Genomic DNA, 27902 nt, shown 5'->3' with positions numbered 1-27902 from the left:
ACAAAGGCAACAACTAACATTTTAAAACAGTAACGAATGTTTCATGGAAAGTAAGTGTTTCTGCAAAGTTATACGGGCAGTCAGTAAATGTGTTTGCCAGTAGTGCGTTTGTATAGTTCGGCGTGACACGCGAAAATATGGTTTTTAGAGGCATGAAAAGTCAACAAACCATAAGTATGAACAATGTTGAACAGTTATTATCTTAGCCGGTAACGAACATTTCAAGGCAACTGCGTGAACTTTTCGAGGATACACTCGCGATCCTCCGCGTCCAATCCAATTTCACCATTCTCTTTGACTTCCGACTGGCAATGGTTCTTTCACTTTGCATATTATGTCTTTTCTATCACACCAGATGACGTCTTGTCTTGATGGCCACTGGAAAAGTTGTTTTTTCTTTTCCATGAAAGTTATTTCAACAGTGTTATCACTTCCGTCAACGGTTAACACTTTTCCGATGTACCAGTTTCCATCATAAATAGCTGCTACATAATGACCGACTGAAACATCGATTTCTAAACAGCAACTGGTCGATGGTTGGGTATCCTGTGTGCCAGCATCATTTTCACCTTCAACGGCAATACTATCAGCATCACCTGCACCACTGTACGCTGTATGCTTGTCAGATATTTCCGTGGTTTCATCTTTCCATTTTCCACACATTTCCCCCGAAACACAGATTTGGCAATAGCAGCTGACTTCACTGACTGCAACGACTGAATTGCCTTTTCCAACAACTGCATGCAACTTCATGGTTCCTCTCACTGCTTGCAACTTTTTCCCTTGACCTGATCGGAAATTTCCTGACACTCTGCCGCTGAAACAAAGACAAACTTTACAGCTTTCATGCTAGATTCTGTTGCCCACTTGAAGAAATCAGTTGCATCCTGAATGGCACATTTACCACTACGAACAGCTTCATCAGCCATGCGCTTGCAGGTGCCTCCTAGACCGTCGCATGGTCCTTTACCATGCCCTGCTTCGAAGTAATTCCAACGTGCTTTCATTCCAAATACAGTTTCATGGTTTGCAACAGTATTGAATATGACTTTGTTGCGATACTGACTGGTGGACTGTCTGTCCAGTAGTGTACAACATCAATGTCTTTGACCAATGACTTAATGTCGGGCATGACCTTTCCCAGAATGGCAAGAACTGTTGGTGATGAATGGGACATTTCGTCGGATACTGCGATGAAACTCTGATGCTCAAGCTTGTTGTCTTGTCCTCTGAAATACACCACAATCGGGTGCAGTGTAACACCTACTTGGTTCCAGTATGCACTTTGGACCTCATCAACTGTCTTGCAGGAGTAATTTTCTGCAAAGTCCATATGGACAATGACGTCATGCTGCGGGAGTTGTTCCTTTAATCTTCTGATTTCAGCATACTGAGTTTTAACGCGTTCTACGTGATCCTTGAAATCAAAGGTTTGCTTCTTAAACGCTTCAATGAAGTCACCTACTTTCATCTGCGAATCAACAATTCTTGTAACGCTTTTGCTTTTCTCTTTCTCTTTGATGATGACTCTTTTCCACTGACTTACAACAATAGTTGACGGGAGTTGCTTCACTAAGTCATCGATGTCGTGTTCTTCTTTCAGAAATGTTTCCGGATTTGATGGTACAACCACCCCCTCTCGCCTTAGAGTTTTCATCTGAAGTGCCATGTTTTGATGTTTCGTGCAAAGACAGCTATGTCGGCTGATGAGCGATGTCAATAAGATATATCTTGGTCGCATACGGCGAAACGTTTCTATGGACATTTTGATGTCTGGGTTCTCAGCCTGAAACTTGGCAAACAAATTTGATATATAGTCTGTCAAGACCCGTGTTTGCATTTTCTCACCATTTTCCACTTTCTTCGCATCAGCTTTGCCGGGTTGTGATCTGCTGTTGTCATCCCTGGTAAGAAATTCTAACACAGTGGCTTTATTTTTCTCCATGATACGACATCGTTTACTTTTCGACCAGGTCATATTTTTGCTAGTTACGTTTGATAGTCGATTGCGACAAAATCCGGTAGACATGCTTAACGATTTTATACATCGGTATTTCTTTACGATTTTGCCGGCGACTGTCTGGTGTAAAACCCGAATCTTTGACTTTTGAGCACCCTTTTTAGCTTTGTTGACTTCAGCTAGAACTGCATTACCAAGAAGAAGTTGCTTCCTCACACTACTTGCTTGCTGTCTATTCAAACGTGCAGCGCGAATAAGTGACTCTGTTTTACTTCTGGGAGAGTTCGCGGTCATGGCAGTTTTCTTTTTCAGCCTTTCCAGGCGCTTTTTAACTGCTTCGTGGTTCCTCTGGAGTTGTGTATATTTACCCTCTAACTTTGAGATTTTTCTATATGCGCTTGCTAATGCCCTCTGTGTTCTTCGTTTAGGACCTAATCTGCGACCACTTAGTCTTGGAAATGGTAGTTTAACAACGAGCGGGGTGGTTTGCGAAGAACTGCCTTCCCCACGAGTTTCATACCCACTGCTTTCAACTGGTGAATCTGACTGTCTCTCTTCGGCTAACGCTTCAAGCATTTGTCTTTTTTTATCTCTGTGTTTTCTCAGGCGCATTCTATTTTGCTCGTTTCTTCGAATTCGCTGCACACGATTTAGCTGAGAAGATGGAATGTAGTTTCGTCTTCGTCTCTCGCGTTCTTTTGCCAAGTAGGCATCTCCCTCCTTTTCTTTCTTTCTTTCCCTGTAGGCCCGCTGTATTTCTGCCCTAGACTTTGGCATTCTATCTGCAATCAATTACGTTTTCGTTATGCTACACAAGATTACTTGGTATCCAATGGCAATGGTAAAATCACGTGGTAATTAAGTTTGTAATGTACGTGATTAATTTATGAAATGTCTGTTACCGTAATAGCATTTGTATTGCCAAGAGATGATATATGTATTTCAACAAACTAGCATAAATCGGTGATATGATTTTACTTAGTTACACAAATAGTTATATTTCATTGAGTAGAACATTAGATACACACTAAGACGCTGTCTCAAATACAAGGGAACTTTTATCTCTAGACACAGTATGTTTTTGAATAGCAAGGAACTTCTACTATCGTGTTATTTGAGAGTGAATCGAGAAAATTAAATCATTGCAAATTTTACCATATCTATTGAAGATTTAACTTAAATCAATACGTAGAGTTTTAGTTCATTTTGAACAAAGAAGTAGCTTATGAAGACAAAGACAATTCTTCTGAAATGTACGTTACCTCCTGTAACGAACATTTCAGCAACAATAACAGCATCAATATATGCGAGGCGCGAGTTTTGAGTAATTCACATAGATGCGCTAGAATTATTGTTTCATCAGCATCTTAAAAACCAAGTATCATTGCCAGGAAGTACTAATTGAACTGTCCTCAAATACAGTGTATGCATCATACCTTATTGACTGAGGAAACTCCCGTTTCTTACGTAGCCGAAATGACAGCTGGCTCAGATCAAAGAGATTCTTTTGAAAATGGCAGGCGAAAGGAAACACGTGATGGTCCTAAAATGAGTTGGTTTATTGTTTTTTTGCTCCAATTTTGAAAATTGGTATCGTACATTTCATTAACGTACATTTTTTCATATACATTTTCGACTGCCTCCTGAATATTGTATAACGAATTTAGTCCTGCTATGCAACATTGCAACAGTTTTACCCCCTTAGGTGTTTCAATGAGTTGTTATTAAATTTGTACTGTATTTATATAATATCCAAGTCGTAACGCACATTTCACACTAAAAATTACGCACCCAATCATTTACCTTCACGACTTACTGGTTTCCACGGATGAAATAATAAAGACTTTTGACTATGTTCTGCACTGATTCCAATATAAACCACATATTCTGCAGACTTATTTACCAGGAACAGAAGAAATATTAATAGTATTTTATCGACGGAAATTATGTGTAACGTACATTTTGCTTGACCTAGGGACAGCCCATTTTTTGCTGATTGCAAACCCATATTGTGATATCATGGGCCATTAATCTAGGAAACTTTGAGTACAAGGACTGGTGATAGCAGATATATGACAGATTTGGCTTTATGAATGGTTTTATATACAATGCCACTGTAAAGTGTGTCACACTTTCCTCATCGGGACAGTAACGTACATGTCTTTTAAGGGGGTTATTCTGAATTTTAGACTAAGTTAATGAAATGCTAGAGAAATGAAACTTTTGTTTTCAGTAGACCAGGGTATGGCCTTCACTAGGAACACATAAAATATTTCACTTCATGGGTCCTATTCAAGCAGGTTGCGCAGGACAGCATTTGCACCTCATTATTGTGTTTGGGTGAAAAACTAGTGAAGTCGAGATTTTCGTCAGGACATCGTAATTATACAATAAAGGAAATTTGTATTTGATAAATTGCTTTCATGTTATCATTGAATAAATTTGTGAGTGGACATATTACACCTGCTAGACCCTTGTTGACGCAATGGGAGAGAGAGAGAGAGAGAGAGAGAGAGAGAGAGAGAGAGAGAGAGAGAGAGAGAGAGAGAGAGAGAGAGAGAGAGAGATTACAATAAGATGGTATTCGTGCCTCGAGCGCATTGCAACAAACACTATCTGTCGTGGTCAGATCTGACAGACACTTTGGATTGTATGAGAAACATATGGTAAATATATACATATACACTGAATATACACTCACAAAAACACACATGTATACACCTGACTTGCACATGTCTTTCCGGTGAGATACAGTGGTCGATGCTACATCGCAGAGCCGTATATCTGTAAAACAATGTTAAAATGTCAAATATTTAGGATGTCTGTTGCTAAAGTTTCTGGCATTCAGGCGATCATCAGACAGACAGAGGCGGGTCACATTATGACGGACCTGCATGTTTGAAACCTTCTCATTTTCTCGATCCGCCCTCTATGTTATAATTACTGCAAGTTGCCTGGAAAGGTCACCTAAATGTGAATATCTACTGATCGCAAAGCTTCAGGATATTTACCAGTCAGGGCAATCATCGAGAATGCTATTAAATTACTGATGTCGGTGTTTCATCCAGTAACATATTTTTGCATATCCGTCTTCGGAGCTGATAATTTGTTTTCGTTCACACAAAACTATACGTTTGAAGCCCCTGGCTAAATAGCTATATGATCGCTATGTAATTTAATTACATTGTAATATGGTTCTCCAATTGTGTGAACATCGCCCCATGATTCTCCGCGCGAGAGTGACTGGACTGGGAGTGACTACACGCGTACAATCAGCGTTCCAATATTCCATAGGGAGATTGTGGAAGTAACAATCACTAATTTCAAGCTGTCGAAACTTTTTAAGCTCTTTCTTCCGTGTCTGAGATTTCTAACCATTTCCCGGTAGAGTGTTATAGACTGATAAAACCCGTCACTGTCAGCCATGAATTTTATCACATGGTTATTCTCACAGCTATCCTGGAAAGAGGTATCATTATATCCACAGCAACTCTCGTAGACAGCATACAATTGCAGAGGTAAGGCGTTGATTGCGGATTTCTTTGTTCTGTATAACACCTAACTTACATCCCACGATGTCCTTTGGTGGTGAGAAGCACTTGGTATTGGGTCTGATCGGCCACAACAAGAAATACTTGACGCAGGAAAAATTTGGCATGAAAGTGAACGCGATGGGAAGATCCATGCAAGTAAAGCAGCGATGGACCGTAGAACAGCCCGGTGGCGATGACTATGTACTTTTACGCAGTCATCTGGATCGGTACCTGTCTGCCGATGCGAAGGGCAACATTCGTTGCGATGCAGAGGCAGCGGGTGAAAACGAAAGATTCACCGTAGAAACACAGAATGACGGTCGATGGGCCATCCGTAGCAGCGCTTATGGGTGTTATTTCGGCGGCACCGATGATATGCTGAGCTGCCGCAGCAAGACGATCGGCAATACGGAACTCTGGACGGCGCAAATGTGTATCCATCCGCAGGTGCATCTGAAAAATGTCGCACGCAAGAGATATGTGAAGCTACAAGAGGGAGAACTGAGAATCACGGATGATATTCCTTGGGGCAATGAATCTGTAATCACGCTTGGCTTTGAAGATGGAAAGCACACTCTGCAAGCTTACGATGGCACATATCTGAGAGGTGACGGTAAAATGGTGGAAGAATCTAGCCAAGATACTCGGTTCAATCTTGAACTTCGCGGCGGAAAAGTGACTTTCAGAGATCACGAGGGCCGTTACCTATCACCGTTCGGTCCAAGAGCAATCCTGCAGCGTAGAAATAAGACATTGGGAAAGGACGATTTCTTCGTCCTGGAAGAAAGTGTGGCGCAGGGTGCATTCCTTGCACACAATGGTAAATATGTTTCGTATAAACAAGGTAAGCCTTGGTTCATCTGTCAATTTTAGCATCATGACTCTGTGATATTAAGCGCAATCAAAGAATAAAAAAAAGACTTTTCAATCTGCATTTACATAAATATCAGACGAGGAAGCAGCTGAAAGATTGAAGCATTAAGCTTTTAACAATTCTCTTTCATCTATGTGTTTCCGTATATCTGGGTAAGATCAAAATAGCATGGTCGTACCTTTTCAAGCAGCTGATGCAACGCTTAAGGAACCGTTTGAAATTTCCTAAATATCTATCGTAATTTATCTTGATGTAAAAATCTCAGATATATCAACATCGAAATTTATTATAGGTTATGTACGAACGAAATAAATACTTAATAACCTTCACCTTGTCGGGATAAACAATGCGCCCTCAGGGGAAGCGCATTCCCTATACAGACTCTGAACTTTTCATACTTACTGGCACAGGTGAAGATCTGTCTGCGAACCAGCGAGGAAATCCTGGAAATCTGGAGACGTTTCAATTGGAATACGACGACGACAATGGCAAGTGGGCTGTGCGTGCTGCTGTAGACAAATACTGGTCATTAACGCAGACATCTGGTATACAACTCACCACAATGAATCAGTGGGTATTTTTTTATAACTGCAACGCCTGGTATCGTTCATCCACCTTCCCCTTGGAAGTCTGTCGTTATATATTAGGGTGTAATAGGGATAAGGTTCTGATTTGAAATTACGCAAGTGACGTTATCGGCACAGCCAAACCACATGGATGGACCGGATTGTACGTTCCGACGTTTGTCCTGGCACTGTCAATGAATTCCCCAATTGCGCCATTAACCATTCAAAATCTAATCGAGTAGACAGAATTTGTTATATGAGGACCATTTAGGCTATATCCCGTTACAGTATACACTTGATTTATGAACACTGACCAATGTAAAAAGTTAGTGTCCGAGACATGTATAGCCCCGAAACCAATACAATATATCATCCTGACGTGCAGATCTTCATTCAATCTAGACAGCCACCGTGACAGGAAAACTAATTCGTGCAACTCACAAAAAGAGGATTACCCATCAGACACAAAAATTTCACGAGACAACAAACCGAGAATTAATTCACAGAATTTGTAGCTTTCCGTACCTTATCAGTACCGTCAGGTAGAATGGGCCTCGGGGACAGGTATACAGAGACTCTACATTTTACAATACATTTACGGCTTATCACCTGTGGGGCTTATTTTGAAGCTCGTGCATTGAAGAAACTTTTCACCCGCCTATTTTTGTGAAAATCAAACATTAAATTTTTTCCCTTATAGTTAAAACAGGGATAGCGAATTTGAAGTTTATCGGTAAATATCGGGTTGTTTCTCGAGTACCAAATTTTGCACCGTGACCCCTGACTGTTATTCTAGATTTTGAAAGGGAAACGGTTTAATGTTTCCTAGAGGAAAGTTTGGTCAAAAGTTTACGTAATTTATTTTCAAGGCGCGAACTGCCTACCTTAAGACCATTTTCACGTGTAGATTTATCTATTTCTTTTGTCTGTTCCAATGTTGAAGACCAGGTTGGTCACATATAGTAATAATACTGTGATATACATTGCCAAAACTAAAAGGTCGACTAGTACACCGAGTATGGTACAACCGAGCTGAGACAGGGTGGCGTGAAAGCCGTCTAAATCTCGTGTTACTCGGAGCATAGACCCTCGAGGGTCTATTTATGATCGGAGACAGCTAACATATATCGCCGATTGACAGCACTCGAATATCAATATTTTTATCATGACTGAATCGAGTAATCATTTCTTTCAGTTTCTGTAAAATTAAGAACTTTAAAGAACTTTCAAAGAAACACGGACCGAAACAACTACTCAAAAGCTTTTAATAAACCAAAAATATGTATTTTATTAAAGAAATTTAACACACTGTAGTCGTATCTTCTTTCAAGCGCCGGCCAGCTTTCCTACGCAGTTATGCACACAGAACAGCTGCCTATTAGAAAGGCCAAAGTCATTCGGTCATAAAGAATCCATGTGAATAATTCAGCATCTTTCCTGATAGTTTTTTCAACTATTGACCATTAGATTTGGTCACACTCTCATACTCTACAGCTACGTCAGTGAGACGAGTGGCTCCATCGCTGACATTTTGGGGGGAACGATGGTTTCACATAGTGTCCGATGAACCGACCGAAACTTCACCGCGTTACTGTTGTCTTTACAGGATAACACCCGAGGCACTATTCAGTATCGAATACGGGGACAGGTGCCTGGCTATGATGGCGAACAACGGCAAATACATCACAGCCAAACCGAACGGCCACCTCTACGCTACATGTGAGTCAATCTCGGAAAAGACGAATCTGAAATTCCAGTTGATGAATCGTAATGCACTGGTCTTGCGAGGGCAGTACGGTTTTGTCGGCGTGAAACCGACGTCTGCGACCAACAAACTGGAATGTAATTGCAGCAAATACAGTTTGGTTCACCTAACTTACCGAGATGGCACTTACCAAGTCAGGGTCAAAGGTAAAATTGATGTTTTCCGAGATCTTTGTAGAATGTTTGGGCTACCACAAAATACAGTACAAAGATGTACTAAATATTGGGTAGAATTTGAAAATTGTCTTGAAGAGATATAGCCACACATGTTACGATATATTACGTCAAATTAAAGAGAAATAATTAAGTTTAAACCAAGGAGCGTAGATCTCACTATGGGTACGTCCATCACTGATTTCATCGAATTATTAGAACACGGTAAGCGCGATGAGATTCATATGAATATCATTTCCTGTTGCTTTGTCAATTTTCAATAATCATCGAGACAAATGTATTCCTACAGCCTTCAATGCAACATCTGTGAGGAAACGTATTTAGGTTATGAATGACAGATGATGTCGGTCCTCGTAGGTGTTGTGCACTATTTGCATTTCCATGACATTAATTTCAGATAAATGATTTACAACATATTGAATATTTTTTCTCCGCAATTTTTTGTGGATTGCATGCAACGTACCAAACGCCTTCACAGAGCCCGGTGACTTGACATTTATGTACTGAAAGCGACACGACTTCACATGACCCAAGCTCTGCAGCATTTCTTATAAAATCAATACAAAAGACTTGTCAGTCGAGGTCAAATACGATCACTGAATGCAAAACGAGTCAAGGGGGTCAACACTAATTATGCAAATGTCTCTAGAAACTTGATTCGCCGATCTCCGTTGGCACCCTTCGTTTTTGGCAGGTTTACTTAACACTTCTTCCGCAACTGCAATGTTTTATTTCGTCATGTACCCTGTAACGTCACAGTCCTAACGCCCTCCTTTCCACTCATTGTTTTTTGTTGTTGATAATTACAATTTACCTAACGCTCAATCCCTGTATAGGAAGTTTGCATCGAAAATTGGGTTTGAAATAAAGCTGGGTTTTAACCACAAATATGTTCTCGTTGCTTTGCTTTCCCTAACTCATCTGTTTAAATTGTTTCACAGGATCAGATGGAAACTTCCTGTCACTCGGCAAGGATGGAAGCCTATCGACGGATGGCACGGAACCTTGTGAATTTACGTTGGAATTCCACAAGGGCAATAAGGTCTGTCTGCGCGCCCCCAACGGCAACTTAGTGAAAGGTGAACAACACGGAACAATCAGCGCCACTGGCGACAAAGTCGAACTCAAGACGCTGTGGGAATTTTGAATTAGCCTCTGACACTGTATACGCGACCTTCATGTAGCATAAGATTCTTAGGTGTTTCAAACTACATTAGTGTACTTAGAGTAACAATTAGATTTTTAAATAAATACTGAGAGATTGGTGCATTTTTCAAGAGTAAGAGGGACAAAACATAATTTACCCTTTAACTTGCTATTTTAAAGTTCTCCGAATTTCAATTTGCCTATTTTTATCATTTTAAACATCTCAGAAACTTGATTGTACATTGTACAAGTAATGGTCACTTTTCTAAGTCGCATAAGGCATGGTTTAACATTCAACTCCTTTTTTTCTTTATTTCTGATGCCCATGGAGCAAAAAAAATCAATGTTCAATAATTTAAATTATAATACCAAGCCCTGGCTGTCGCATTTTGATTGGTCGAGCTGAACCACGTGACTGACCACAAATACACAGTAATGGTCTGTTTACGTGCCCGTGAATATGAATAATAAGATTAACAACTCAAAGTATGGTAACTTTACAGCTCAAACGTAAATCATAATCAATCACAAAATAAAATGGAGCACTTGTGGGCCAAGTTGAGATACTTTTTTCTGAAAATCTCTCCGGATTTGCCAATTTTTTACAGCGCGCGTGACAATTTATCATGTATTGCTCAGTTCTGGGGACCAGTTGACGTTCGCTCCGGAAATTTTCGCAAATTTTGACAGTTTTCTTCGGTTCGTTGATAATTTAATGGAAATAACAGACTCCGCTCTGACCATTAACGTTTGGGCGCGGGCTCGAGGAAAGCCAAATTAACGGGCTCGGCTTAATTTTTGGCTTTCCTCTCGCCCTTGCCCATAAATGTTAATGGTCTGCGCGTCGCCCGTTATTTCTATAATACAGTTAGTTATATTTGCAGAGCAAAGTGCCACATTCACCAGTCTCCAAGGGCCCAAACTATACTACAATGAGCAGTCTTCATGATTTTTGTAGCCAGAAAAAAACTGATATCCTAATGTCAAGGGCAAAGTCAAGTGTTGGCATGATACTAATGCACTAATGCAGGATCTGTCACTCTATGGACCTGCCCACACATTGCAGGATTTCAGAGTGGAAGAGTTGAGTGCCCCTGGCAAGGATTTTAGTTATATTGGTTATGCTAAGAGATACACTGGAGTACCATTTGCTATTACCTTTAAAATTTCAGAATTGGCACTGTGTAGGGGACCATTGGTAATTACGACATGCACATGGCAAACATAACTCCTTATGTTTGACGTCGACCAATATCCTCTTCTCCTAAATTAAGTTTTGAAGAAAGAAAAACTTCAAATTGTGATTTGAACTTGTCATATAACTCAATTGCTGAAATAGACTTTTCGGATCTATTCACAGGTTTCTGAACAAAACCATCATTACGCATTGGGTAGCACATAATACAGTGTTTCATCCAGGATGGCATCAACGGGGTGATTTCCCCCTTTATCAGAAAATTTAGGGGGGGGGGGGATTTCACCAGTTTGTGTTCTACTTGTATCTCTAGGGTGTGACTCGCACCATTTCATGGGACGCTGGTCCCTCATGACAAATTACCAGCGGTGCCAAGGTGTCAACAGAGGGGGAATCCCCATCCCTCTTCCAGATGAAACACTGATAATGAATAAAGTGAATTTGCACACAGAAATCAAAATACAAATATCCCCCTAAAGCATGACTAGTTATGTTTTTCATTCACATGGCTTAATTATCCAGAAGAAGGCATTACAAAGCACACATGCAATGCACTATATTGTTTGACCAATATTACTTTTATTGATCATCAAAAACTGCATGGTGACTGTTAATTAATATTTACCAATCCTAAATCCTGGCAATCGACAGGAAATACATTGTAATTGGTTCATTTGATGTTAAGAAGTACAACAAAATTATTTCCTGTTAATTTTTGATGGCAAAATGTCAATTTGATGAAAACACGACACAGCAAGATGAATTTCTGTGACAAAGAAGCCCCTTTATTTTTCTTGTTTCATCCTAAAATACAAATCTTGTCTACTTCAGTTCTTTCACAGAGAGACCTGAAAGGGAAAAGAAAACAGGAGTTACTAAACAAATTTACAACTACTTCAGTTATTATATATAGTGTCTGGATGAAGACAGGTCACAATAATTTAAGCAGATTTACTAAATAGTGTAACAGTAAGCGGATAATATCATATATCTTTATCATATAGCTTTACCCAGTAAAGGTAAAGTAACTAGATTGAAATATTGGAGAAACATCTCTAGCCAGATATGAAGTTGATACTTCACAGGTATCTCTTCAGAAAACTAACTGCCACTTATCTGTGCTACATTTATAGTGAGTCAGCATCTACTATTTGAGACAATATAAACACACAAGGTGCATATGATTTCTCTTTGACAATGAAATTTTGACATTCTATATACTTATATACGTCAGCCATCAAGACATTTTTATGAACTTTATACATTGATTAATTCACTAAAGGTGCTCATATACATTGCGTGTTTGAAGGGTACACCTGTACGATTGACTGATCAATGTCTGTGTAAAGCATTTCACATTAACATACTTGTCTAATCCTGAACCCATAGTGTGTCACATTCAATATGTGTAACTCAGAGAGAGTTGACAGCATTGATGTACATGCTGATTTTGACATTGTATTACACAGACATAACCTGTCGCAATCTGCAGCATGTATTCTCACATATTGTAGTCGGTAAAAATGTTCATTTGATTCTGTTAGTCCTCATTTAAACTCTCAAGTGAGTTTCTTTGCATGAGACTATGGAGTTATTTCAGTGAAACAGGGACAGAGTTGCTGTTACGAAACATTAAGTTTGCAAATTTCATGTAAGAAAGCATGTCCCTCATAGATTGAAAGGATGGTCAATACAACATGTTTTGGGAACCTCAGTACCAATTGTTGTCCTTTTGTTTAATTGCATTGATATTCCAAGAGAACTCTGGTAAAATGACTGGGATTTCAAACACAATTTACCAGGGTACCGACCTTAACAAAAACCCTGCTACAAAAAACACGTTCTGTGGGCTACTGACTATGTAAAGGAAGCAATAGAATTCCAGGGGTTACTTGACACATCATACTCTACAAGTACGTTATCTAAATCAATGCATTTGACTTGAATGACAGAACATTGGAATTATGCCTCTTTGAAGTTATATTGTCACTATTTTAAGACATTAAAAAAAACTATACAAGCAGTGCAAATATGTGTTGTCTATATATCTAATATTCGTACGCAGACGAATAGTAGGGTCAAACAGTCTGCCCTGAAAGTTGGAAGTGTGACTTGTCATATTTTTGTTTGGCTACAGTAATTGCACAGTCCATTAATGCAAGTCAGATTTGACGTTTATTCTGACAAATGCTACATTTTCAGAGCAAGCAATTTCACTGTACAGGCCAATGACATAAGGCAACCAGGAAGCTGCACAGCAAAGTTTGGCACTGTTAATGCACTCCCAATATACTGTTCAGAGGATGTACCTGTCAATTTGCATTTACAGCTGGGGATCTTTGTTAAGTAATTTGTAGAGACATATCTTTGAACAGTGTCTACATCCAAACACACAATGTATACAGGCTGTAATAAGGTCAGAGGATCTCTGCTAGCACAGTCACTAACTAGATGAGCTGTCTTCTACAAACCTGGGGGCAATGACTGTTTCAGTTTTTCTGCCTTCTCTTTATCTTGGATGACCAATGTGTACAGATATCTGCTACATCGCACCTTGAATTTGGTGTTGTCTTTGTTCTTCTTGATCTTGACGGCTGCATAAAAAGGAGAATATCAGAAACTTCCTACTTACACAAAGAGCATATTCAGAACACCACCATTCCACCACTGCACAGTTTGACTAATAGTGGAAATGAATGGCTACACTGGCCTTACTTTGTGATGGCATTGACAGCCAAGGTCAGAGTCCCAAGCTAGCCCACACTTGTTTAATTTCATTGAATTTACAGGGTCACTGGTACACAACCATAAAATGCCCAATTAAAATCTCTCTGGTCAAGTAAACATATCCATACACGACAATCACATGGCTACTATCATGGCAACTTGTCAGAGTAAATCTCTCATGAAAATACTGTAAGGCCCCCAAAAAAAAGTGTGTTTCTCATCCTAGACATATTTCAAAAATGGTGCAGTGACACGGTTTTTTTCTTCTCTCAATTTTTTTAATTGTTCAATCATCAAGAACACTCAAAAAACCATGAAAACAACGTAGGAATGCATGCAGAGATAAATGCACAACAGCGTTGCTTTAGTATTTTTGTATAGCAACAGCTCTGTGGTTTGACTTTTAGTGCAGCAGTCAGTGCACAGTTTTGACAGCGTAATATGACAGTGACATATGTGTACAGTTCTGATTGGAATGTTAGTGTCTGTTATTTTGTTTATGGTTCTGTTTTATACAGCACTGTATTATGCACTATCGTTGCATATTTTTACATTTATTTTTTTCATTTTATTTCCTCATGACCAGAAAAAAAGGTGACGCTGTGGGTCTGAATTGGTGTGCAGGGGATTAGAAACAAACTTTTTATTTTTCTTGGCCTAACAAGCTTTAAGATACATTTGGTCTGAAAACGGCATCTGATATGTGAAATACATAGCACGCTAAGAAACACAGTCTGGTGTAAGGAGAGTTTGAACAACGGGATTTGCGGAAAGGTATGTCAAGCAAAATGAAGTAACATTTTTGAAGTCCAACTAAAGAGAGAAATAATTTTGCTCTTTTACGTTGTATAAAACACGTACACTGCCCTATTTCCTCAGACCAAGTAGAAATATTCTTTTTGAAAACTTTCTCTTTGTAGAGGACGTACGGTAATGTCACTCTAGAACAAAAGTTCATCAGATGGGATCTATCAAAGGCAATCACATTTATAAAGGCTCGGTATCAACTTGTGATTTCTTGTCATACAAATCACAGCACCTTTCACTTACATTTTGCATCTTTCCTCCTTGCTGTCAGCAGGAAGTCTTTGATTTCCATAATCTGTTTAGGCTGAAGACAAACATCAAATTAGACAATGCTAGCTACTGAAATCAGTTATGTCTTTACAGTACAACTTTCTGCATCACTATGAGCCAACTTGGTGAAAAAGGATCAACAGGCAATATGAAGGAAGAACCCTCATGACAGAGATTATTCTGTATTATGAGAACAGGTATACATATTGCAGAAAAATATGTATTGTATAGTATGTACTGACATATTTCACTGCGTTTATACCAGCCATGTTGATGTTGGTTTCCAAGGCAACCATAGAATGTTTTTGTTCTGTAAACAGCCTGTACAATCCTGAAGCCAGACAACCAATGACAAAATTCACAGAAAGTACTACAAAAGAGAGTGGAACAAACCCAATGGCTGGGAACACAGAAGGTGATTAAATCTTGCAACAAACATCCATAGTGACTACTGTAATATCACTTTCATCGCAGAATTTCCGTACCAATGATATGAAAGACAGTTAAACAAATCAGTATTTAAAATCAATAAAATATTTCAGCTGTACAAATATTTTATAGTAGGACAGAAATGTCCTTATGTCATGATGATGATGATGTAGAGTTCTCTGGTGTGTCCACATATCTACAAAGGTTGAGTTCAGCAGTATTACACGTGTCAAGAACTTAGACAGAGTGTTGCATACACCGCAACTTTGTACACCAGCATGACGGTAGAAGCAAGACTTGTTATGTACCTCCACCATGATACCAGATGCAACACACTGTTCAAAGCCAGGCACATTGAGGAAATGGCACAAAAATCTAAACACTAATACACAACCCACACTCATGTTATTTCAATAAAAATTACGTTGTGGTGTGAACGCTCAGAATGCGTGCAGTGAATTTACTATCTTACGGCAACTTGTACTTGAACGCTTGAGTTTCTACAGTGTCTAGATCGAGAGAGAAATGGAAACTCCCAAGTTCGAGAGGATCGAGTTTGTTGTGATCCAGCACTCACCATTTTGACGCGAGGATTTGCAGTAGCTTCTCCGAACAAGACCTCTGTAAATTAACAAAAGAGGATGTGTGATTTATTGAGGGGGCTCCAGACGGTCAAGATAGATATGTCAACTGAACAGTGGCAAGAAAGACTTTGTCAGGGCGATCCAAGTACACGTACATTCTGTACCATGGAAGCCGCCATTTTGGATTTCAAAGTAGGGGATGTACATGTAATAGTAAACAATTTTGTTGTGCTTTTACGGGGTAAATTGGATCCAACGGCTATAAGATAACTCTGATATAAATAATAGTTCAAAATCTATGTAAAGTTTTTCTATCATAGGTTAAGTTACGCTGATGGATGGCGATAGGATGTCCAGTGTATTCATTCTTACCTATCGAATACAGAAGGCTCTGCAGAAAGGAAAGATTGCCCGGATGTGACCTGCATACTGGCAGTGTCTGGAGCGCCCTCATGATAATGTGCGACACACGTAAATCACTTTGTTTTCACAGCCGTACGTTGTCATTACGGTAAACAGAACTTTTTTCTGGTGCTAATCTGTTAAACTATTATAACTTTTCTCCGCATTTTTTTAATAGGGTTGATAGAATTGGTTCCCATGTGCTCTGTATGCTGGATTTGAACAAATAATGAAATGATTTTATTTATGATGATATTGAATTTGTTTATGAAAACCTGTTACCTGTTTGCCATCATGCAAATTCAAACCAACGATGTTCTGCCTTTTACGCTTAAAGGGACAAAAACTGAAATGCTTCAGCTCTAATAATCTGATACGTTAATTTTACATCCTAAAATCATTAATTTTTATAAATTACATGTACCATTTTTTCATATTTCTTAATCAAATTTTTTTGTATTTGTGCATATATTGATATTTTTTGTACAAATATTCGATATCTGAGTCAGTGAACTGGGGAAAACTATGTCATCAGATTATCTTCTGCGTAATATGAGGAAGTATACACCAGTATGTAACGCTCCCCAATGGATTTTTCAATCGAGCAATTTGTAATTGTTTTCTTTATCTTTCAAAAGGAGTAACTACAATATTTTACTGTACTTATTTTAAAAGCTGCAATATTATCTTATCGGTCGCATTAAAACGAAAGTTACTCAATCCAAAAACGATATATTCAGTTCGTCTATTCGTGGGGACAGGTGATACGAATGCATCTGTCCATATGTGGCCAAAAGTCAAACACTTGTCTTCGATGACGTCAGAAGTTCAGAATACGGGAACATAAGGCCAGAGTAACTACTATTATCAGACTCGGCCTTGACAGTGAACAAGGGCATGGGGTCTTGGGCATCGTCAGTATTCTGCCGCTATACGCTCTAACAACTTGAACAATCATAGCTGCTGAACTACAATCGGGTTAAAATGTCACCTCAAACCAAACGGTTCTGAATTACTAAAGCTAAACGTGCCTGTCGTTGTCACACAAACTAAAATCTTTGTTGAAAAGTCGATTTTACACTTTGTAATGGGCAATGACACTCAATCAACACAGTTTAAATTAATCAACGTAAATAAACTGCCAGGCTGCTCGACACACTTCAATGCCTTCAAAGTCGTACAGAAATCGCGATTTTTGCCCAGAAATCGCGATATTTTTGCCTCTTCCCTCGTCTTGTGGAGTCTGCAGTATATTCCATACTATATATATATATATATATATATATATATATATATATATATATATATATTATATATATATATATATATATATATATATATATATATATATGGTGTAGATTCAGAGACGACATTTTCCTAATCTTCATTGGAACTGAACACGAACTCCACGAATTCATTACACTAATCAACAAAATGCATCCCACTTTCAAATTTTCATATGAAAGTTCCTCACACGAAATAACATATCTTGACCTAGTCATTTACAAAGGTCAACGATACAACAAGGAAAACATACTAGACACCAGAACACACACAAAACCAACAGATACATTCCAGTTCCTACATAGAAAATCATGTCATCCAAAATCAACCTTCAAGGGCCTAATCAAAGGCGAAACATTAAGGTACATGAGGACATGTAACAATGAAGAAGACTTCAACAACAAAGTCAAAACATTTAATGAAAAGCTATTACTGCGAGAATATCCACAACAAGAAATATCAAACATCAATGCGGAAACAAATTACGCTACACGAAGAACACATTTAAATCACAAACAAACGCACAACAACAACAACAACAACACAAATAAATTGATATTTGCTACCAAATATAGTCCACACATCAAAACAAAAGACATCAAACAAGCACTCCTGAAGAACTGGAAGAAATAGAAAAAGACCAAACACTAAATAATTTATTCACGATGAAACCGATCATCGCTTACAAAAGAAATCCAAACATTGGCGACACACTCATAAATGCACAAGTACACAATCTTGGAGAAACGACCGAACAAAATGCAACACAGCAAACGGACCCAAACATAAGTATTCTAGCCTCCTTGCTAGACGAACAAAACACTGACAATAATTAAACCACGAACAGTGAAACATAAATCTAAGGAGAGCAATCTCCAAAGAAAAGCGACCGAGGAAGAAACCACACACTGGTTTCGAAACGTAGCGTCAATCACCCTGTCATTCGACAGCCAGATTACGGCTACGTCTCGCCATGGCTTAGGCCTATATCTACACCAATAGCCAAACACACAAAATCAAACACAAACACAGAGAACGAAAAAATAGTGTAGGCGATGTGTGCAGCCGCTTTCCCTTTATAACAACAGAGTTGCAACGGGTATTGTTTAAGGCGTGAAGCGGTTACGTAACCCATCCATGTTCGCCTCGCCTCAGGTTGCTCTCGCCTCTCTTTTCCGAAGAGTGCCGACCATGCATCCTTCGGTAATTTTCGGATTTTCGCCAATTGTTAGGCGAAAGTATGTTCGGCAAAGTTTGTGTTGTTGTTGTCGTGTGGTGCTGAGCGGAATTGACGTGCTTGAGAAAACGGGAGTGTTTTGAGCTTCAGGAAAGTGAGTTTTAACCGTTTTAAAAATTCCTCTCATATTTTTATGAATATATAATGAGTGTGTTTGAACCAAATTTGAAAGTCCTTTATCGATAATGTCTGGTTTTACTCAATGGTTTACGTCGTCTAGTCTACCGTCTTTTACACGTGCGTCAAGGAAGGACATGTTTATGAAACTGCTGGCGTGTTATGTTTTGATTTGCGTGAAGCAGTGTTTCTGGCCTGAGAGCTCACAAAGTAACTATGGTTGCTACGCGACTGGCAGTACGATGCCATCTCGTCGTATTTTTCGCATAATCTCGTGTAATTATCAACCACAAACAAAGCCTCCAAAAAGTTTAACACCTTTGAAACTCATTTTAATATGAAAAGCCAATAGTCTACCGAGACGACCATGGAACAAAAGGCATGCAAGCGTTGCCACTCTGTCTATGTTACTCTGTGGCTCTGCTTAGCATCGAGCACTGTAATTTTCCAAGAGGACATCTGTATATATCTTTATTTTTTGCAGTAGTAAGACTAAGTCATTCAGCATAAATGACAGAGTACAGATCACATAAACAGTTATGATACCGGGTTATCTTACGTTTTTATTCATTTTCACGGCAAATTTCATATGAAAGGCCGGTGGCAATATTATGGTAACAATTTATGATTTAATAGACAAAAAATTGAAAAATGACACAATGACAACAAAATGTTAGCCTACTACTATTTCTCAGTTGCTGCTACTATTTTAAAGACCACAATACTCGGCGCAAAGGGCAAAGAACTCCTGCACTGTTCATGGCATACTACCTTTCACTCATAAATTTCATAATAAATTAACCCGGAAAAAATCAAATTTTATATCTTCCGATTTTGGTCTACTTTTAGTTATGTTACTTGGCAGTATCCCCCGAGCACAAAACCGCATGAATGATTTATGTTGCGATTTGTTTGAGGTTTGGCTACTTTTTTCGTTATTTTGACTGGACTAAGTCGAGTCAGTTACGGGACGCCTAACATAACATCGAGTGCAATCGTTGTGTCAGTCAAGGGGCTGTATTATGGACGTTTTTTCATTGACCGGATATATGTGTCCCATCTACCGAAAAAACTTCACCAAACATATTAAACATATTACTTCAGGCTGCGAGTCTATGTTGTAAAGTCTGTAAACACAATCCCTGCCGGAAAAACAAAACAAAACACATGAAATTCTACACACCTCTAGAACAGAAACATCACGGTAGCGATTGAAAATGTTAAACCTCCACGTATCACAAATAATATAATAACAATAATATTTATTGCTTAAACGCGCACTACACTACGTCTCATTTTTCTTTACATTACAATAAAAATTACATAAACATGACATAAAAATCAATTCCAGTAATATAAAATTACAGATAAGTACTATAACACTGCCTAAAAGATTGGTTTTAATTTTGACAACGTTTAAAAGACTCACAAGACCAACCAAGACAGTGCGTATCAAACCTCATTCCACAGCTAGTGAGCAGCAATTGAAAATGCGCGATAACTATTATTAACTGTAGCGGCCCTGGCGACACGACTGGTAAGAAATATTTTGTTAGATGAACGGAGAGCACGCTCAGGGATATTTATATCCACCAATGATTGCAAATACTGTGGACATTCTCTACGAAGAATTTTGAACACACAAAAGGACGATTTTGAACTTGATCCTCTCTTTCACTGGCAACTAATGAAGTTGGAATAAAACAGGTGTGATGTGTTCACACGTGCAGCCGCATTGTGAACTGACTGAAATTTTTTAATCTGGTAGTCAGGAATCCCATGCATCAGGCCATTAAAATAGTCCAGTCGTGATATGACAAAGCATGTACTAATTTCTCTGTGTGGTCGGCGTATCTATCAAAGAACGAATTTTACCGATTTTTTCAGTGCGAAAAAGACAGATTTACAAGTGCTATTTATTTGACTTATCGTAGAACCATCCGAATCGGGCAGAACACCAAGATCTTTTACTATGACGGATGGGTGACATAGAACGTACCGATCTTGAGACTGTCAAGACTGTCAAATTTCTTTTGAAACGCGATGAAAAGTGAACAACCTCAGTCTTATCATCATTTAAGATCAGCATATTTGACCTCATCCATTCGCGCACATAATCAATGCCTAATTCGAGATCCAACTTGACATCGTCTGGACTATTACAAACAACATAAATCTGAGAATCGTCAGCGCAAAGCATGTAATCAAGGCCATGACAAGAAATAATATCATCAAGAGGAGTTGTGTAAAGAGTAAAAAGTAAAGGTCCTAGAACAGATTCGAACCTTATGGGACACCGAATCGTAGAACAGCATCTTGCGATGTTGTGGAATGAACATAAACACGTTGAAGATGGCCTGTTAAATACGAATGAACTCACTGTAAGGCTGAACCTGTGAGAGTTCAATATGTGAGAGTTTAAAGAACACGATTGAAACTTATTTGGGATAATTGGATAACAAAGTATTGTCGGTTTAATCTGCAAATGTAATCTCATCTGCTTTTCTTTTTTAAGTTATACACTTGTTTTTATGAGTAGTATATATTACTGCAATATTAAGCTATAGGGCACCTAACACTTTTGAGAAATTATAAAATATGAAGATCCATTTATCCCAAATTAGTTCCAGACGTGTTAAAGTAGAACGCGCCTCGGGAACAAGTATCCAGACTCTCAATTTTAGAATTTGTTCTGATCTACCACTTGTTAGGGGTCATTTTAAGGCTCTTGGAGTAAGAAAATTGACATTGACAATGATGATGACCCTGATCCTGATCCTGACAATCATCATCATCATCATCATCATCATCATCATCATCATCACCTTTCCATCCGATTAATACTTGTCGCTTGTGTGTCTTTTGTTATCTATGATTTTAGACAACTGTACCGTGTTGGCAATAATCATGCTCTTCGATCCAATGCACATGTTATACTGTTTCTTATTGAGTTGAGGATCACAGTGCTTCGCATGGTACTTATGTATCATATCGACATCGAACGAGCGAAAAACTGTTACGTTATTGCGAAGAAATTTATCATAGAGATCAACATCCTCGGAACCCCATCCAACAATGCTAAGATCAAAGCCGCCTACATTTTTAATATCTCGGTTGTATGCACAAAGCATCCCATACGAAAAATCTCGGAAAAAACCGACGTCATCGGATATTGTGAATTTGGAATCAGGACGATGATCATACGCTGTTGTATTGTGAACAAATCTTGGGTCATATTGATTGAACATAATGGGAAAGTAGACCTGTTTCCCTTTGATGGCATTTCCACGACAACGGTGTAGGAGACTTCGTCCAATGTGAAGATCGACGTCTAAAAACATGAGTAAGGCGTCATCCGGGTACTCCGCTGCTCCCAATTCAAGTGCCACGCCACGAGAAAATTGTCCTTTAGCCAATACAAGGCGAATGTCAACACCAGAGTGTTTACTCTGATATTTGCGAATCAGCTCGATGGAAGTGCTTCTCGTTGGATCTTCTGTTGACTCTCCGAACAAAACCACGACAAGTTTCACGTCTTCTTTATTGTTTAGAAAGACTTCTTCGAAATTCTTCAAAAAGTCTTGGAGAGTTTCAAATCTACCCGACAATGGAACGATAAAGTGAACACTGTTCGCACTCAAAGTTTTCTCTTCCACATAGCTTCCATGGTTTTCAAGTGAAAATGGATGGGACGGGTCCTCACGGAATTCTATTATGCCAAATGGTCGACGTAGATAAACATATCGCATTGAAGTGGGATCTGAGTGTTTCCTTTTCGTTCTCCTACGAGATTTGAGCGACAGATTTAAAATGTAAGAACATCCCACCTGAGGATTAACTTGTCTGTATCCGTGCATTAATCTTTGGAGATTAGTCGCACTTTTAAAGTCTATTTTCCCGGTCTCAACAAACAAAGATACAAGATCTCTTAACTCCACAAGATAGGAGTACAGTATCCGTTGTTTTTCGCGTCCTGTCACCCATGACGAGTATGATGACGTAGAACGAAATTCCCAGGGGATCACCTGCCTGTAATCGGTGACCTTAACGTTCCAAGATGAACTTGACATTTCAGTTTCAGCTGATATGAAGTTCTCGCCTAAAATTTCGTTCATTTGTTCCATTTCTTGCTTGATTTTAGAGATTTTTGAATTCAACGTGGCAATCTGATCGGCCTGGGTATGGGAATGCATTCTGTACACATTGTGCGTTGTTTTAATTGGGTGGAGAGATATCGCCGTGTTAACTTCAGGCACATTCAGGTTTCCATTGAAGCCGTCTTTAGTGGAGTGATTTTGATAGAACATTCGTTGCATCTGTGGAAATATGAAAGAAGAGAAACCGTTGCCATGATAACCATAGTCTCCGGTCCCCATTTACTGTGGGTACCCCTGTCATCTTGCCAGACTATTTAGCTCGTCACCCTAATCAAGCAATTTACAAGGAGAAATGCCAGTTATCATTGAAGGGTAAGCAGCTGCAACTTCTAATTATTTATTCACTATTGCAAGTTCTTCTTCTACTCCCTAACGCATGTTGAATGCATAGCGCTATGGTCATCCTGGTTATCCTTAATGGCTTGATCATCATACTGAACCAAGTCATGCCAACCGCTCTACATTTGCTTCAGATGTACTACTCATTTTTGTTGCCATTCGGGATTTTTTAAGCAATAAGCTTGTTTTATCTAGACTCCAACTTCACATTGCTATGATTGTTAATGCTTGTGCAGGGGTATAAACAACGACATGCAGCTAGAATGACAGCTGTGCGTCTGTGAATGACAGTTCTGAACAAGTTACTCTGAATTAATGTTTTTAATTTCGTCATTACGACAGTCTGCAAATTCATTTCAAAGAGATCCGCTATGGTTAAACACAAGAAAGAATTCAGCAATATTCACTCGATGCAATATTCGGCACAAACAGAACAGTATACGAGAGTAAATAAACTGTGAATACAGTCAGAAGAAAACCCTTTTCGTTTCCCCCGGATAATAATATTTAGTGTGAATAACTAAACGTGTCAATGAGAACACCTGGTTATGTTGAATCCTGTCAAAGCTTCGCTGGCATATGAAGACGTAAAACGCAATATGTCAAGGTTAAATGTTAAATTGCAGTATCTGCAAGTGTAAATACAGAAACTCAACAAGGCGGGTGATTTGTACAGCTGCTACAATGAAATGTGCAGGTACCCCATCGTTCGGTCCGCACCGCTTGGTAAGGTCGACGCAGCATAATCTCTTAACAAAGTAAACACCCCTTGGCCAGTGAAGTTGCAGGTACCGGTGGACATGGGTTTGCAAATACGCAAATTTTTGGGGTGGCTAGTAGCTTTATTTGATTGCTAACTACTCGAGTGTCAAGTCACTGTGATGAAATATGGTAAAGAAGGGTAGGTTTACTGGGCTTGTTTAACGTTTGTTTCTTTTCAAATTGCTGTATTGTTAGGGATTTTCATCGTCGAGAAGCCAGCGCCGGCCGCGCCGACGATGAATCGTTTCCTTTCTGAACATTGTGGGAAAACGCAGAAGGGTAAATTTGAAAATATCAGCTTATTATAGTTTATCTATAATTGATAATACTCCATATCAGAGAAATACAATATAAATAAGTCTCTTCTTTAGTGTTCCTGACGGCACTCAAAATTTATTTGATAATTTAATGGGCTTACTCGCACATACAGTTATTAATTACAGTACCAGTACCTTTGATGATTTTTCGTTGTATGTCAGCTCCAGTTTCTACTCCCTAAATCATGTTAGATACACAATATTTACCTTGTCGATTCTGCCTGTACACGAGTAGACTGCACTTTTATTGTTGACACGTGAATTCTGGTTCTGACAAGAATTCAACTGTTTGAACAATAGCAGGGCTTTTTACATGTTTATAGACGCTCTGTTGGTAAGCTAAATAGCTGATGTTTGAACATGCTATTGGAGTAGAACAAGGGACTAGCTTACATTAAACACCACCAGATATGAACTGAAAATGCGCACATGTTTCATTATATATTTCAGTTATGTGTAAATTTGAACCTTTGCCACATGTTTGCAACTTCATTGAAATTATTATGATCAACATAATGAATAATATTCACCACAGATTAATTCTGAATCCAAGTATATATCCCCAATCAGGAAAGTTCATTGAAATATACAAATTAGGAATTGACTGAAGTAAAAATGTTAAATGACTTTCAATAATGTCGTATCATAGTATCTTTAACCCTTTTAGGCCTAAACCTCTAAATATAGGGGTAGCTCTGATAAGTTACCAGAAAGTCAGGCCTGAAAGGGTTAATGTACAAAGCAATTCGTCAACTTTGATCTAGTCAAGACAGATAAAGTTAAGAAAGTTCATTAAATTTGCAAATAAGGAATTGGTTAAAGTAAAAATGTTTAATGACTTTCAATTTTGTATCATAGTATCTTTAATGTACGTATCAAGTTTTGTCAAATTTTGTCTAGTCAATACAGATAAATATCCCTAATTAGGAAAGTTCATTAAATATGCAAATTAGGAATTCGCTGAAGTAAAAAAGTTTAATGACTTTCAATAATGTTGTTTTCTAGTATCTTCGATATATGTAGCAAGATTCATCAACTTCGGTCGAGTCAATTCAGATATATACCCCTAATTAGTGAAGTTCATTAAATATGTAAATAAGGAATTGGCTGAAGTAAAACTGCTTAATGACTTTCAACAATGCTTTATCATAGTATCTTTAATGTACATAGCATGTTTCATCAATTTTGGTCGAGTCAATTTAAATAAATATCCCTAATTTCAAAAGTTCATCAAATATGCAAATTAGGACAGACATCGCTGCGACATATGCTCATGTGTGTGAACACGTGAGCAAAAATAGAGGACAAAAATCATCAAATGTTACAGCTACTGGCCTTTCAACCGACTTGTTACTCTTCACATTTGTCAGTGCAAAGACTATCACATTCACCAATGCGTAGAAGTTAAAATCAGCGCTCTAACTCGTCGTATTTTATTTATATATGACAAACCGTACGGAACCAAACGACGACTCGATCTAAATGCCTAAGTAAAGTCACTCCTCGCATTTCTTTCTCCTATCATATTCATTATGTTTTTATTCATATTTCACCGAACTTCAGTGCAAAGACGTTTAATTATGATGGGTCAAACTTTGATAAAGTTGATTGTAAGAATCTTAGCATCTTAGCATGGAAATATGGATTGAACAAATGTTATAGGAATGGCTTTCTAGACTTACATCGTATGACCAGGTGCAATTGACTTTGGCAAACCTGTGGACACAGCGTCCTATTTCCACATCTTCATGTGTAGTATAAGTGTTCTTCACGCAGTGGCTGATGTGTGGAACAATCCTGCGTAGCGTTTCACCACTGAATACAACACCTGGCCCTCCTATACAGTAGTTTTGGCCAGGATCGAGGTAAAGCTTACCCAGTTCTTCCTTGTTACCTAGTCCGCACTGTCCAATGTAATGTGTCTGGGAACTGTTAATGGAACGCAAAAATCGTTCCAGTTTGTCGCCCTTGATGTAAACATCGTCATCGGCACGTATAAACCACTCATATTGATCAATGTAATTGTCATACATGTATTTCAACATCAGGAATGCTTTCTTTTGAGGAGGGTACGTGTCATCGACCCCTGGAAGACTAACCAATGGTAAATGCAGGTGGGAAACATTGGAGTCTACACTGGAGAAAAATGTCACTTTTCCTGGTATCGATTCGGCCCATGTACGATTGATTGCTGCAGCTCGAGACGAGAGGTACTTTTTAGCTGTCATCACTCCAACAAAGAGGAAATTTTCGTTTCGTTGATGTGCTTTACAAACCCTTCCCACATGATCAGCACTAGTATCTTGCGATAACAGGCTGTGGCTTCGACGTTCCCAAGGCAGTCTGCTAATTCCTTTGCCGATCGCCAAGTAACAGTAGAAATAGCCAACGATTAATCCTGTGAGCAATTTTCCTACGGTGCAGAGAATTCTTGTCTTTGATCGTGACCACCGACAGAACATGGCTGAAATCTTGGCTACTGTTATTGGTAGAAATAAACAGTGAATGATGATTTGGTCTCGGTGGATTCTGTTCGCACAAGGCTTGTTCTTTCCATATAGCGGTTTATATATGGCACATACGGGCACAATGTAAATGAGCCCAATGTCAAACACTGGAACATATTGTTCTGCATTGTAAATTTTTTGAATTTACCTTTGATGCCAGACAACGACTCTTGTCTTGACCTATCGTAACCCAAATCACCAAACTATACCTTGTTGTAACTTTTGTCTTCCTTTGGCGATAGCGATGACCCAAGGTTTAGATTTGACCACCATGCCTTGTGTTGACAGATCCGCTTCATCAAGTTAACTATCATATTAGGGAGTGGCTCCTGTGTCCCCTTTCTGTATTTATGTCTTACGGATGCGTGCCAAAGTCACTACAATGTGCAGATTTTAAACGAAAGGCCCATTCCATTCACTAAACATGTGAACGTAGTTTGAGACTTACAGGTACACGTACTTGAAGACATACCACTTACTTCAATAACAAAACAGCCCGTTTAAACTGTGGGGGACATTGTCTTTGATGATATATCTGGCTTTCCTAGATATTGTAACCATATAGAAGTATTATGATTAAACTTATACTGAATCATGAAGTACATGCATGTACATTATTATCGTCCATCAACAATTGGCGACGTGAAAATATGGCATATATATATATATAGAGAGAGAGAGAGAGAGAGAGAGAGAGAGAGACAGAGACAGAGAGAGGCAGAGAGACAGAGAGACAGAGAGAGACAGAGAA

General features: G+C 38.7%; 4 protein-coding genes across 5 annotated transcripts; 1 reads left to right on the top strand and 3 right to left on the bottom strand.

Moving 5' to 3' along the window:
• Positions 1-1003: 1003 nt before the first annotated feature.
• LOC139150780 (uncharacterized) lies at positions 1004-2737 on the bottom strand. The gene has a single exon (XM_070723174.1). It carries the CDS (start codon positions 2735-2737, stop codon positions 1004-1006), a length of 1734 nt encoding a protein of 577 aa, XP_070579275.1.
• A 2454-nt stretch (positions 2738-5191) lies between these two features.
• Positions 5192-13239, top strand: LOC139151987 (fascin-like). 2 transcript variants are annotated; one of them, XR_011556530.1, is made up of 5 exons: positions 5192-6337; positions 6778-6937; positions 8540-8844; positions 9813-10389; positions 10890-13239. XR_011556530.1 is itself a non-coding variant. In XM_070725060.1 (4 exons), exons 1-4 carry the CDS (start codon positions 5536-5538, stop codon positions 10016-10018), a joined length of 1473 nt encoding a protein of 490 aa, XP_070581161.1. In that variant the 5' UTR covers positions 5246-5535; the 3' UTR covers positions 10019-11770. The 2 variants fall into 2 exon arrangements, 1 of the variants encoding a protein (XP_070581161.1); XM_070725060.1 differs by having other exon boundaries at positions 5246-6337; positions 9813-11770.
• Positions 11772-16498, bottom strand: LOC139151988 (large ribosomal subunit protein eL38). Its single transcript, XM_070725062.1, has 5 exons — positions 16402-16498; positions 16023-16066; positions 14990-15050; positions 13684-13806; positions 11772-12060 (listed from the first exon to the last, which is right to left on the bottom strand). Exons 1-5 carry the CDS (start codon positions 16481-16483, stop codon positions 12035-12037), a joined length of 336 nt encoding a protein of 111 aa, XP_070581163.1. The 5' UTR covers positions 16484-16498; the 3' UTR covers positions 11772-12034.
• Positions 16499-19653: 3155 nt separating this feature from the next.
• Positions 19654-27178, bottom strand: LOC139151986 (chondroitin sulfate synthase 1-like). The gene is made up of 2 exons (XM_070725059.1): positions 26327-27178; positions 19654-23385 (listed from the first exon to the last, which is right to left on the bottom strand). The coding sequence occupies exons 1-2, from the start codon at positions 27104-27106 to the stop codon at positions 21907-21909; spliced, it is 2259 nt and encodes a 752-aa protein (XP_070581160.1). The 5' UTR covers positions 27107-27178; the 3' UTR covers positions 19654-21906.
• Between the last annotated feature and the right edge of the window lie 724 nt (positions 27179-27902).

The sequence above is a fragment of the Ptychodera flava genome, chromosome 15 (assembly GCF_041260155.1).
Source record: "Ptychodera flava strain L36383 chromosome 15, AS_Pfla_20210202, whole genome shotgun sequence".
Classification (NCBI taxonomy): Eukaryota; Metazoa; Hemichordata; class Enteropneusta; family Ptychoderidae; genus Ptychodera; species Ptychodera flava.
The sequence above is the reverse complement of the archived record's forward strand: the minus strand, read 5'-3'. Positions and strand labels throughout refer to the sequence as shown.